The sequence below is a fragment of the Stegastes partitus genome, unplaced genomic scaffold, assembly GCF_000690725.1.
Source record: "Stegastes partitus isolate 25-593 unplaced genomic scaffold, Stegastes_partitus-1.0.2 Scaffold1430, whole genome shotgun sequence".
Lineage (NCBI taxonomy): Eukaryota > Metazoa > Chordata > Actinopteri > Pomacentridae > Stegastes > Stegastes partitus.
The window spans coordinates 30,350-45,320 of NW_007579161.1; the positions used below are offsets into that span (position 1 = coordinate 30,350).

The window sequence follows — 14,971 nt, forward strand, 5'->3', positions numbered from 1 at the left end:
TAACTTATTAACTTCTACCTGCTACATGTCCGTACATCTCCTAACTTCCTGTTTCCTGTTTGCTTCCAACCCTTTACTGACGTACGTCTTCAGAAACCCCTAAGGCGGGTATTCATCTGTTCATACATGGATTAATCAACCATCTACCCACCCATCCCACCCTGCCAATCACTCCATCCATCATAGTTCATCCATCAATCTGTCATCCATCCACCCACCTGTCCTGCTTGTCCTGTCCACCTGTCTGTCAATCATCCACCCATCTACCTGTCTATTCTTTCATCTATCCATGAATCAATCACCCACCCAGCTGTCAGTCCGTCCGTCCATTTATCCATCCATCCTGCCCACCCTGCTGGTCTATCCCTTCATCTGCCCATCTAGCAATCATCCATCCTTCATCTTTCATCATCCACCCATCTGTCATGCATCCATCAGTTTGTCCATTGGCATCCTCCTGCCAATGCATCTATCTATTAATCAGCCACCTTTCAACGTCCTGTCCATCCATCCATCCTACAAGTACCCATTAATGACTCCCCTACGTGATGAGCCCTGTGAGTAGATGATCCTTTCACCCTTCCTCCTCCTCCTCCTCCTGTACTTTCAGCTCAGCTACATCACATCAGTGTCTTCCTGCATCTTTAATGACAGCCATCCTCCCACCATTATGCCTCTCCTTCCGTCCTCCCCTTTCTCTCCTCCTCGTCACCCTTTCGGCTGCTGAACATCACTACCTGCTGCGTGATGCTACTCTGCCTCTCATAATAACGATCGGCCCCTTTAAGACGGCCCTGCCCCCTGTTGCTAGGAGACAAGGAGCTCAGTGGAGATGCTGCCGCCCCGAAGACGCCGCGATGCTAGGCTCTCTTCCAATCAGAGCGTCCCAGGCGGAGCGAACACACAACCAACAGGTCGAACGCAATAACACGGGACCAGACGGAAAATGCTCCATCACCACAGACCTGCTGCTGCTGAGCTCCAGAACCGACGCAAAGCACAGAATTAATAACGATGAAACACAAATGGTGTACATGTGTTGCAAATTGATCGATAGACCATCAACTATGTAAAACATGCATATGAACTTCAAAAGGTTCTGAAGGTATGCGTTATATAAATGTATTTGTACGTACAACATGGTGTCCCAGTGCATATACAGACTCTTAAAGCAGCTCTGATAATAGTTCTTATCAGTAATGGAGGAAGCAACTTTGTGAAACATGAACTGGGTCATGTTTAATACCAAAGAATGATCCCAAATACTGCAGCTCTCCCAGAGTTTGTAGCTGATTTCAGCTCATTGCATCAATCCCATGTATAGCAGCAGGAAGCAGAGACCATCTTCACTTCTGTCCAGATGCAAACTAGCTGCTGGAGATAGATAAAGCAGACGGATATATACTTTTCACAGGTTAGAGGAGATCAAAGCAGAGCTAACACATGAATGCTAGTGTTGTTCCTTAGGTGCTGAATGAGTAACTGTTTCATGTAAGATGACCTTTTTTTTTTGTTGTTTTTTAAATACAGGAAAATATGCTGCTGTTGTGAGAAAATCTATAATTTTAGCTCTAAAAGAATCGTCCCTTCACTTCTAACTATGTCAACAGCGGAGAGCACTGATGTTAATCTAACCGATCGGTCCCAGCAAACAGAGCGCCGGTGTCCATGGAAATACAGAAGTGTCTGAAAATGTTCCTGAATGTCAGTAAACAAGAACGATAACCGATGCGATGATGCTCTAAACGGAGCCAGCCTCTCTGGTGTCTGTTTGCATTGACGAAGCAGCTCCGTCTCCGCTGTTACCAAGAGTGGATGAGATGACGTGAGCAGTATCCACGGGGGCAGCGAGTGTGTGTCAGTGTGTGTGTGTGTGTGTGTGTGTGAGCACCAACACTGCATGTATTTTCAGCTTTGACACGTGCACGAGGTGAGAGAGACACTGTTGCCATGGAAATAGGCCTGCTTCTCCTCTTGTAAACGTTTTGTTGGACCCTCTCCCACCATTCCTAACCTCTCTCTCTCTGTATCTCCCTCCTCATCCTCCTCATCTTCCTCTTCTGGGTTAATAACATCAGTTGTACTAATGATTTTTGCACCGCTTTAAAAATATTTTAAAGAGTTTTAAATCAAATCAATCATCTTTATGGGCATAAGGGGTTTAAAATAATATTTTCCAAGCTGTGAAATACTTTAGACGTATCAATAATTTAACTAAAACTGAAGCCAAAACCCACCAAAAGGCTTATCTTTGAAAAAAAAGCCAAAATTCCCCCCCCAAAAACAACAAGGTTTGTGAGATTTTCAACTTTCTAATGGTCCTTGAACTACGCTCCAAACTGAAGCTTAAAATTGTGATATTTAAGTTTAAAAAAAAGACTTGAATCTACATTCCTTACTTAAAAATTTGCAAAACTTCACAGTGTGCACTAATAAGATCCTGTAAAAAAAAAAAAAAATTCTCCACTTCTCAGCGTAACTGTGAAACCAAAAGTGAGTCAGCTGTGACCAACAATCATGACACAAAAATTCAGACAAAATGCAGATATTAGACCAGTATTGAAATAAATTAAAAAGCAGTAATTTGTCTGTAGTATGTGGAGTCACCATGTTTCCCAGTTTTGCTAAAACCTGTGGGCACTTTGAAAAATGCTGCATGTGTTGATTCAATTTTTCCCCCCAATTATTTGTAAATAATAATCAAAGAAATTCAATTTTTTGTCTTTTTTTATGACGTATGGCATTATAATTGTGCTATACGGGGCACAAAATGACATGTATGAATTGTTTCTGGTTTATGACTGTGCTGTTTCCATAGAGGTTCATACTGCATAAAAAAGAATAAAAATAAAAATAATCCCACAGTGGTGCAAAGGTGCAAAAAACACCCAGAAAGGTTTGAAGGGTTAAATAACACCTGAAGGACTCCTAAAGGACACACAAGACGTCATCAGAGAGCTCATATTAGATTCTATACATTTTTAATTAAAAAACAATCTTTTTAGAAAAAGTGTCCATATTTTACATATGTGCACATTTTAAAGCAGTGCATTAAAATGTGTTTGATCAAAGTTCATACATACAACATGACTAGAACTCAGTATAGCATTTTAAATATATTTATGGTGATTCATGGGTCATAGAACTAAATGTTGAGCCACAAATAAAACAAGCAGAGAGCGACTTCCAACACACAGTGATTATATGAAATAAAGCAGGACTTGTTGGATAAAAATCATGTGACATGGAGTCATATTGTGATGTTTTAGGCGTTTGCCTCAACAGAAGAACACGCCTCGCTCAGTCCCTCTGAGCATTATAGATGCTGCCGTTATGTGTGTGGCTTCCTGCAGCCACTTAAATGTAATTGCCTCATTCTCTCTGACCCCACCCTGACACACAACTGTTCCTACCGTCCACACGCGACAAATGACTGCTAATCAGATCCGTTCACCCTGAAGCCCCCCCACATGGAAGCACTCTCCTCTCTCACCGAGCCGTCCTGGTGGTGCATGTTGCTGTCCCGTGTCTCTGGGGAGCATCGCATCTCTTTATGCGTCACTCTGGACTTCAGCCGCTGCACATTAACCCTTCGTAGCTGCAGCCACGCTAATGCAGACGAAAATCCGTCATTGTTCTCTTTGCTTCCATCTACAAATGCTAAACCCTTTCAACAGATATGAAGTGTCTTTCCTTTGTTTATACAAGAGTGAAGTCTTTCAATTTGACAGCATCACATTCAGCATCCCTGAGTGTGTGCAGATCTGCTCAAACTGTCTGTTGCTGCACAAACATCCTGTGTTTCAGTTTGACTTTGTCTCTTCTCACTCAGACTAAATGCCTCCACCAATAGAAAGCCACGTATCCATATTGTGCATCTTTTTAGCAAATTATTTAAAGTCTTGCATGTCCCCACAGTTTGTCTTTTTAGTTTTTCATCTTAAAATACTGCAAAAAAATGGTTCATTAGTTAGTTTTCAATTCATTATTTGACCATTTTTGGACAAGAACTAAACCTTGAAGTTAAAATGAGCTTCTTGAGCTCCTAAAAACATCCATCCACCCATCATCTATACACCGCTTAATACTCACCAGGGTCATGGGGGGCTGGAGTCTATCCCAGCTGACTCAGGGTGGAGGCAGGTTCACCTGGACAGGTAACCAGTCTATCACAGGGCTACACTTAGAGACAGACAATCAAGCACACTCACATTCACACCTACGGACAATTTACAATCACCAATTAACCTCAACATGTTTCTGGACTGTGGGAGGAAGCTGGAGAACCCGGAGAGAACCCACGCTGCACGGGGAGAACATGGAGACTCCACGCAGAAAGATCCCGGGTGTCCTTCTTGCCATGAGGCAGCGGTGCTGACCACTGCTCCACCTTGCAGCCCTCCTAAAAACATTTCTTGGAAATTTTTTTGCAGTTGAAAAAATTGTAATAGCAGAAAACTTTCAGGAGCAAAGTCGGACCAAACAGAATTACAAATGGCCTTGAAACTAAAATTCTCTTCACGCTGGTGTGACGTTTTTACAAAAATCGGAAAATATTAGTGAGACCACACAATCAAATGTCTGTGCATCAGCGTGGACCCTCCCCATCCTGACACCTCCCCCCGCTGAGGGAGACACCACGCCTGTCTGGAGGGCGTGATGCTGCTTCCATGTGACCGTCCATTATTGATGATGCCCCCCCGAGGTGATGAGCTCACTGATGAGGTCACCGCTCGCTGCGTGAACACACACCGTGGGCTTCCTCTGCTGCTGCCGCGCCGCCTCCTCATACATGTTTAAACAGACCGGGGCTCCATCAAACACGCTTACACGGAAAGCAAAGACAAAGGCGTGTCACTGTGATCACAGCTGGAATATGACAGCGGAGGAGGAGGAATGTCAGTCTGAGTGATTCAATTCAATTCAAATAACTTTATTTATCCCCTCGGGGCAATTCAAAAGCTCACCGAGTATTTCATATGAAGACATTTGATGAGATGCAGCTGATTCAGTCTCTGATCCTCAGCCCTGTTTTCATGTCTCAATAATCTCAGGAACTATGATTTACTAAATGTTACAGTTGCATGAAACGCTACAGGAAGTTAAAAATAACTAGAATTACTGTATTGCGATCGTATGCCTCCACCGACCAGTGAAGCTGCAGTTTGCATCCACGTCTGGTCATCCAAGGTGATTTATTTGTTACTTGGAACCCCAATTTGTGAGATTTTGGCTATATTTTGAGGATTTCTGATGTTTTCAGAACTGAGATGTTTTGGTTATTTTAACCTCGGGAGTTATTTTTAATATCTCCACAAATAAAACTCCTACAACTATGACACTAGGTGAAGACACAGACAAACTGTTTCCAGCAGATCCAACTGATTAAGTTCAAACAGAGGCCATATTTGTAGTTCTTGGCCCTCGAAAATGGAAGAAAGTGCAACATTTTCAAACAAGGTCAGTTTTGGGGTCCTATAAAGTTCATGCAAGTGTACATACGAGGATCTATCCACATATCTAACTAAAAATACAGTCTTTGGTCGACTTTTTATCAACTTTTGAAGCCTCAACATCAATAAAATTTGATGTGTGACAAGTCTGGCAAGACAAGTTTCCAGTTTTGTGCTATTTTGATGAAATAATGACGTGGACCCACAAAAAGTGATGTTAGTCATGAAGGGTTTGGAGACAGGATGCCAATTTTACAGCCGATTTAAATCCTAAACTCTGAACTAAACCTCCTCTGAAGCAACAGAAGAACCTAAACTATGAGCTAAAAGACTTAAGAAGCTGCTCGATGCAGATTGCACAGCAGTGGCATAAAGGAAAAAAAAAAAGCACTATGATGTAATGTGTTGTGTTTTTTATTTTTTGTCTTTCACTTCAAGCTGCTCCATCTGTTGTCCATATGGATTAAATGCTCAGGAAGCAAACAGTCCTCATCCCTCATTTTGGGATTTTCTCTCAGCATCATGCTCAACAGCATCTCAGAAACTAGCTCAGTTGCAGACGAGTTCAACAAGTTACACAAGTTGTTTTGTTTTTTTTTAGTCAGAGAGCTGAAGCATCGTGTTACCAATTAGCCCAGACAGTTATCTGACTCTGACTTGCAATTACTTGTGAAAAGAAGCTTATCTTGGACGTATCTGTGTTGTTTTTGTAAATCTGGAAACCAGCACTATTACGGTTGACACAACTGGATCATACTTTCTCTATAAAAACACCACATTCAACACAAAATACTGCACAAATACTCACTGAGACAAACATCTTACATCTACATGTTGGTAAAGAACGTTAACATTACCGACTGTAACAGATGCAACGTGAGGGAGCTTCGAAATGAAAGAATAAACCAAAAATTTAAAAGAAAATGTTTTCATAGCCGGCATGTTTATTGTAATACTAACTTTTTTTATTTAGATTTCTTTTTTTAAACAAAGGTACAAAATACTTTACAAAAAAGCACATGTTAAATTAGACAAATAATGAAAACTAATTCAAATAAATATTTTTTAAAGCATATTTATGTTTTAATATTTGAGATTTTAGTTAACATTTCATTGTCATTTGCAGCTATTTAATTACATGTGTGATATTTACTTCTATGTACAGCATGTCAAGATGTGAACTATTTCATTTTCATGTCATTTTTTTCAGGTGCAATATAATATTTCTTTTTTTACCCATTACCACGTGGGGTATTACTTATTACTCCTGTACAATAGCCAGCATTACTGTTCTATTCAATTTGTTCTATTCGCCTTATTTTTGCTCACTTATCTCAGTAATTTCAGTAATGTACTGCACTTATGTTTTATTATTTTTTACTTTTAGACACTGCGTTTTTCATGTTATGTCATTTGTTTTTTTTCTGAGCAATCTAATTTTCAAAGGGATTAGTAAAGTTTTGTCTCATCTTATCTGAATACGCTAAAGCAGAGCAAGTTAAAAGAACATAGTTGAGGAAATCCTGCGAGTAATTAAAAATATATCTAAAAAAACCCCAAAAAACACAAGGATGAAAATGTTATAAAACCTTCATTTGGCCTTCCAAAGGTTTTCAATTAAATTAAATTTAGTGAATATCTGTTATTCATCTTGACTGTAACCAAGCTGTCGAATCCAAAAACTGATGAGCAACAAAACAAACAGACCCAAGACGTGGAGGGGAAACACACTATGGAGTCTAACCAGCAGAGCCTGCTCTTTCCCTTCAGCCGACATGTACCCGACACTCCCTGCAGACACGCAGCCGGTTAGCTCCGTGTCCCCACAGCGATGACACTCGCTGACATGTGACGTTTGTTGTCGCTGCCGCTGTCAGAACGGCCTAACGTTCGCCAGTCCAGAAGCCGTTTCGGATTCTGATCTCTGCCAGACCCCTGCAAGGGGATGAGTCATCACACACACACACACACCTCCAGCAGCGAGAGCTCACATTCAGTAATGGGGGCTATAATTAGCTCCCTGGATAGAAAGACGAGGGGAAAGAAAAAAGCAGTGAAAGAAGCGAGGGACTGGCTTTTAAACCTAAAAATACTCCCCGGCACTCTGCAGCACTGGAGTGACGTTCCTATCAGTCAGGTCACCGACTGAGAGACAATCAAATAAGAGTCACAGAAAAGAAAAAAAAAAATTCACTCATCTGCTCATGAAAAGCCCCTCAACCCTCCTGTTGCCTAGGTTACGGCTGAGCTGAATGGAGGAGGAGGACGTGATGATGGTTTCACTGGGAACAGTGCGGGAGAGATCTGACAGAATAATAAATTTACCTCTGCCTATTTTCTCCCCCAGTGCAACCCCACATCTCTTGCTCCAGTTTTGATAATGACCCACTCGATTCTAAGCCGAGAACACTGGAGACAAAAAAAAACAGGGTGCCAGTGGTCCCAGGACTTACCGAGGCCCTCTGCAAACAGTAAACAGCTCACAGTGAATTATTTAGATGCCCAGGATGGAGAAGGGCGATCGTACGCAATCAGACTCAAGGACTGTACGCAGCATCTCTGTCGCCATCTGTCAGGACTCGCTGCCTCTGGCCTGTTTTCCTCGGCTGGCAGGAAGCTGAACACTGCAGCTGTTCGGTACAAAACACGACAGAAAGCAGCGTCTGACCCTCAGCTGAGCTCAAACTTCGACAGAGTGTCACTGAAGGAACGCGTGTGACTCATTGTTATGTTTAAAAAAAAAAAAAAAAGGCAAAACTACATGAGCTGGTAATTCTTTTTAACTACTTAGAAAGGTCTGTATTTTTCTACATATAGAATATTTCCTCCTTCAGTGGGATCTGTGCAATATCTGAATGTCTACATATGGAAGAGGCTGTCAACAGTACTTGTGTACATCTCTTGTTTATTTTGAATATTTCCACTGTTGTCCCTTCATTTTTGCAGGATCCCCTTTGCTGCTGTAACACTGCAAAGTTCCCCACTGTGGGATTAACAAAGCCTCATCTTATCTTAATATACCATCCACAGATATACCACACCATATGTGCTACGTCCCCGTACACATGAGTCAAGGGCACGTTTCTAAAGTTGCATTAACTTCACTTCTACATGTCTTCTTGTCATTCATCAGAGGACACCCAGCTAGCATGTGGTTAAAACCGTTTATATTACAAGCATTCTTGGGTAGGTGTAAGTTCAGCAGGATCTGCCCTGACGACTTTTAGTGTTTGGTTGAATCCTGTTTAAACTAATAAAACTGAAACCTGCTGCACCAGAGGAACTTTGGGTATAGAGACTCTGGAGCTGTGCGGGGCGTCAGAAAACTAAGTTGCTGCTAAAAGGCACCGGCAAACATGTGGCATCAACAAATATCGTCCTGATTTCAGTTGGGAGCAACCTCAGCACAAACAACATTAAACCCGACGCTCCTCTGAACTTTGTAGTTGGAACTTTAGATTGTTGAACTCTACAGTGAACAGTAAGGTTGGTTTTCATACCTTTTTTGCCAGTTTGGATGCGAAAACATCTCTGAACAGCATGTATGGTGGCCTTAAAAGCCTAAATTTGACTTCCTTCTGTGCAGCAGTGAACCAGTTTTCCCGTAGAGAGGAGAAGAGAGTGAAGCATCCCACTATGCAGCAGCACAACCTGAGCATCTGTGACTCCTGGATTTTCCACCTCGCTGCTGAGCTCAGAGTAAAATCAGCATCAACTCTGACCTTGTTTGTCAGCGACACTTTCAAATGCAACAAATGACACGACAGCTGTCTGTGATGCAGCCTGAAAGCAAACAACGAGACTCTAAGAGACTCTGAAGCACTTTATTCCCACAGCGCCACCTTCACATCTACGGCATGTTTACTGAGAATTAACAGGGAGACCAGGGAGGCTGCAACAATCTGACTCTCCTGCTATGTGCTTGTTGCTTTTCTTTAACTGAACCTTCCTCCTGTGTAGCGTCCAGTCATAACTTTAGAGAAGCTGCAGATTCAAAACAATTTAACTTTGTTCCCTTGTAGCCGATAAGCAAACAGTGGGAAGTCAAACACCAAGTTTAAAGCTGAGGAAATGTTGATTTGGACTTAATAACAGACAAGTAAGGGAGTCTGGTGGGAAGCAGCTGTTCGCGGAGGGATCTTACCTTTATATCCGGGCCGTTGCAGTTGAGGCTCATCCCGCACTCATCTGTGATCTCCGTGATCTCCGACAGGTCGTCATCTTCAAACTCGTCCAGGCTGATGTCATGGGTCAGCCTGGATGAAAGGAAGGGGAGGAAAAAAAGGTTAATATTTGTTGTTGGCACTCATACAGTCACAGCACATCTCAGAATCTGTTGATGACTGAATCACATCAGATCCGTCAGCGTGGGTCACAAAATGCAAGGATGCACTTAAAAACTAAAGTAGATCTTCACCGAGGCCAACGCTCTGCCGCACAGCTTGGAAGAAACAGATCAACATCGAACAGGCTCTTTCTTCGCTAATTCTCCACCTCTGCAACAAGTTTCAGCCTCGTCATTTTTGATTTGAAGATTGTTGTCGAGACCACCTAAACTGAGACTAAGGTTGATCCCGAAATCAGTCAAATGTTTGTCGTGCTGCCTAAAGGTTAAGTTCTGATTGTTATAACCTGTATAGTCACTCAAAGTATCCCACAATGCACCGCGAAAATAGCGTACAGCCAACAGTCACTAACCAACAATATGTACTCGTGATGCACGATATTAACATTTCTGGCCGATACCGATATCCGATATTAAGATTTCTGATATCGCCGATAACAGATATTACAGATGTCAATATTCAATTTTTGTTCACACCAAAAAATAAGTATAAGTAAACACTGTGAGAAAACGATTCAAAAGAAGCCCAAATTAGACCACACAGTCTTCTTTATTACGTAACAAAAGTACAACCTATTTAAACACATTTAACGTTCAAGTCCAGGACCATTTAAGTAAAACCATCTGTGAAATAGCAGCAATATTAAACGTAGAGATGAAGGCGCTGATGTTAGACAATCATCGTTTTTTAAAAGAATTTGTTCATCGGACTGATACCGATATATCAGAAAAAACACTAATATTGGCCGATACCGATGTGGTCGCCGATATATCGTGACTCCCTTATATGTACCATCATGCACTGAGGAGAATGGTAGACAGACCAGAGAGTCAACTGAGGACTGGTGGGATTTCGTATTTTGAATATGTCTTTTCTATAAGTGTAGCTTGTTGAAATAACAACAGGCACGAGACTAATCCACGAGTTACGGCACAAAAATATCCAAATTTTAAATAATCATTTGTATTGATGTGTCAGAAGATGGCAGAAGAGTAATGCATCATGACACAAACAAACAAAAAAAGTTATTTTTTAAATTCATTTCAGAAAATATGCTTAGTATAATATGAATTTATCACAAAAATGTTACTTCTGCTGAGCAGCTGCATACACAGCACAAAAGATAAATGGTAAATGGACTGCACTTATACAACGCTTTTCTACCTTAGCGGCACTCAAAGCGCTTAACAATGTGTTTCTCATTCAGCCATTCACACACATTCATACATAAATGGTGACAGAGCTGCCATGCAAGCTGCTGCCTGCCATTGGGAGCAACTTCAGGTTCAGCGTCTTGCCCAAGGACACTTCGACTGTCGAGGGGCCGGGGATCAAACCGCCAACCTTACAATCAAACAACCGCACCGTGTAGTGTTCATAGATACAGAGGAGGGAACTGGTGGATAATTTCGGACATATCCCAAGTCGTAGCCAAGACCAGAGTGCACCGGGACTGAGACAAAACCAAGAGGAGTTAAGACCAAATCAAAGACCAGACCAGTGTGACGCATTAGCAGAAAACTGTTGCAATGCACCGCTGACGACTCCATTACATACATGAGTAGCTTACGATGCTAAATCTTTCTGAGCGACGTGTGAAGCGAGTTTTGGTTCTCCTCTCCGTCTGCACTGCAGAACGTAGACGGATGCTGTTTTGCAGATGAGCTCCTTGAGGCTCAAGTGGTGCAATTTTAACAGCAGAACATTTGTCTGACTCATTCATTTAACATGAGAGCGTGTAACAGCGCTGCTGCTGCTTTGCTCTGTAATGAACAACGCCTGCATTCATTCATTTATTTAATCACCGAGCTTCCAGTGATTTGTTGGCCAGTTCTGCGTATATGTCCATCTGCTGTTTGTTCAAGCGAGTTAAGATGCTCCACTGGCAGCATTTCACTTCATCACAAGCAGGGCGGAAATTAAAACCTGTTGCACAACACATGTGAAGAGCTGCTGGTTAAGAGCTACCGACCTGGATGAAGTTACGCAACAAGAGTGAAAACGCATTTCTGAGTTTGTGGTGACTACAATTAAAACCAGACTGAGCAAACTTTCCAGCTACTTTCACAGAAATCCACCTTAAAAGTCTGAAGATTAATCGTAGCGACTGGACTTGCTTTCTTGAAGACGTCTCGCCTCTCATCCAAGAGGCTTCATCAGCTCTGACTGACTAGTCGGGAGTTCGTTAAGGATGTTAATGAACCCCACTGTGGCAGGGGGAGCACTAACGACTCGCATAACGAGGGGGAGGAGCAACAAATTGAAACCGAAACTCAAGTGTTAATGACTCTTTAAGTATGTAAGTATCTCCCAACTAGTCAGTCAGAACTGATGAAGCCTCTTGGATGAAACGTCTTCAAGGAACTCAAGCAGTTGCTACGATTGACCTACGAGAATCCACCTTAAGAAGAAAGATGGAGTTGCTGAAATTGTGCAAATTTGTATGAAGTTAGATGAAAAAAAACATGATGTTAATGTTTAGAAATGTTGGCAAGACGGACGGAAAGACCAGCCGAACAACCAGAAGAACTTTTACGACAAAAAAAAAAAGAAAGAACTACAAGGTACAACAAAGTATGTCGGAGAGTCCTGCGATGTGAAACTAAACCTCAACTTTACTGTTTTGCATCCTGAAGATAAATCAAAGGATTAGGGAAAAGACGTTTATATTCCACAAGACAGAACCTAAAGTCTTGATTGTTCTGGCAGCAGCAGCCCTGGACATCACTCCAGTGTCAGGCAAAGGAAACGCACAGTCCTGCTGTCTGTGGCAGGATTCAATTAGCGTCCAGTAAACAATGCTTCAGTTTTCCCCGTCTGCAATTACGCCCGCCTGTTATCTCTTTACCCTGCAGCCTCTTGGGCGTAACAGAGTCAGAGCAGGACAATGTTATTAGAGGGAGGAAAGGGAAGACGATCACAAGAGCCGAGCAGCAGGCTGTCAAGGAAACCTGCTGAACCTGGAGAGGAGCGATTCTCCCGCGATGCTAATGCGATTCCCGGCTACGTCCGCGCCGCGCTCGTCTCCTCCCGCAAATGTGAGCACAGCTGCGGATGTGTTCAGGCATCACGTGTCAGAGGACGAGTTCAATAGCCTGGATGAAAGCATCTGTTTACCGCTATAATGAGGCCCTGAAGGAGGCGGGAAAGGAGGGCTGGAGGAGGAAAGCAGGCAGAGGGAGAATCTGGGAATACAGAAATGAAAGCGACGGTTTTCAGACGGGACTACAGGGTAACGTTGATCTGATTTTCATGAAAGACAAGGTCAGCGTTGTTCTGTATTTGTCTTAATGTCAACAAATCTCAGAGAAAGACCGAAACAAGCTGCGACCTGATCTAGCAAGTCTCATTTGTGCTTCCAAAGCCTGATGCAGCTGTATTCCCTCGGCCAAGTACAAAAATACCTTTAAAAATATATCAATAAAGCTTGCAATGGATTTTTGCAGTACTGCACACAGTCCTGCTGCTGTAAATACACAGTAGAGTTCCAGACAGTCCCCGATAAATACACCAATTACACAAGAGTAGCTCAAATAAAAGAAACACCCAGATGGTTTATAAAGATGTTTAACTAACTTTACTGCAAAAATTTCCCACATCCATCAGCCGTTTCTTTACAGAATTATGTATTCAGGAGGAGCAGCATTAAGGTATGCGCAAACAAACTTATTCATTCACTTAGTTTTAATGAATTTCTTTCTGTTTTATTGTATGCTGTATGTCTTAGGTGCTTTTTTTTTGTCTCATGTCTTCGGTTCTAATTCTATAAATCTTTGTGCACTTTATCCAACTTGTCTGTGCTGTTCCTGAATAATTTATTACTTAAATTTTGATTACATGTTGCATCCAAAGCACTCTGAATAACCTCTGCTAGCGTCCCATATAAATAAACGTGTGATTAGGAAAGTCAGAAAGAACCGAGAGAAGAAGTAATACATGTTGGTTTTTTGCCATTTTAGTGGGACTTGTTGACAAATATGGATTTTGTAATAACACTGGCAATAATCAGTCTGCCTCCCAAAACATCACATTTCTATACAGCTTAACTGCACTCTGTTATGTTTTTGAGGAAATCTATTTTCTGATGGATGATCAAATCATCACTGGTCCCATTTTAATGGCACCGATGCTCAGAGCACATTTCACATTAAAGTGGATGACTCGCTTCTTGCTGTGAAGTTTGTGTCTATCCGTAACAAAATGCACTTCTTTGCCTTGAACACCAGCATAATCTGTATACTATGTGACCAAACTGAGCTGTGTGGAGGCGGAGCATCTGAAGAATGATCCCAATACGTATTTTTGACCACAAGAAGGCAAATGGACTCAGCTTGATGTGTGTTTCTGTCCATCTGATGATTCCTTCTCCTCGATTTTTGCCTCCACTGACTTGTGAAAAGCACAAGACTCAAACATACATCACTCAAGCAGCTGCAGAATTAAAGTGAGAGCGAACCGCAAGAAGCTTAAAGCTGCACGGAGCCGCAGAGTTGGTCCGATTGAGTTTCACATTAGCGTCGTTTAACGTTCGAAATGCCCCTTTAATGTGTATTTAAGGAGATTTATTAGATGATTTTGCAATAACACTACAAATGCTTCTACCTCTCTCTCTCTCTCTCTAAGTACAAACTAATTAACTGAAGTGTTCTCAGACAGTCATTTGGGGTTCTTTATTTTAATGTCCAATTATTTCAATTAGACGATTTTAGCAAAGTCTACGGCACAAGCTCATTTTTGCTCTTAAGGAAATTAGTGATGCAGAGTCCGATCATTCCAGCAGCACAAAAATACCTCGCGTGGAATGATTTGATGCACGACTGCAGTAAATTATTTATGCCAATATGTCTCCGGCTCTTCTTGTCTTTCCCCCTACAGACATCACCGCCACTGAGAAACGCGATGTGGCTTCAGGTGCTGCCGTCTGAACTTTTACCGTGCCGGCTGAATTGCAGCGACAGGCTCCGGTCGGGGGACACTCCTCTGCTTTCGGAATAACGAAAACTGTAACGCTATCGCCTCGCTGCAATTTATTACGACGCAGACAGTTTCCCGAGAAAGGAGCAAAAATCGATACTCTCCTGAGTGCCCCCTCTGCTGTCAACATCCCAGGGAAAAAAGGAGGAAGATGGAAAGCGGCAAACATAATGCACGAATGCCAATCAGCCGTAAGTA

The 14,971-nt window shown here is 42.1% G+C and overlaps 1 protein-coding gene across 1 annotated transcript in view; it reads right to left on the reverse strand.

Annotated features, from left to right (window-relative positions):
* The window catches only part of mapk8ip1b (mitogen-activated protein kinase 8 interacting protein 1b), a 55,368-nt gene that overhangs the window by 25,749 nt on the left and 14,648 nt on the right, over positions 1 to 14,971 (reverse strand). The window contains exon 2 of the mRNA XM_008299527.1: positions 9,598 to 9,709. Coding sequence (XP_008297749.1) covers positions 9,598 to 9,709 — 112 coding nt within the window. The remainder of the gene's footprint in view (positions 1 to 9,597; positions 9,710 to 14,971) is intronic.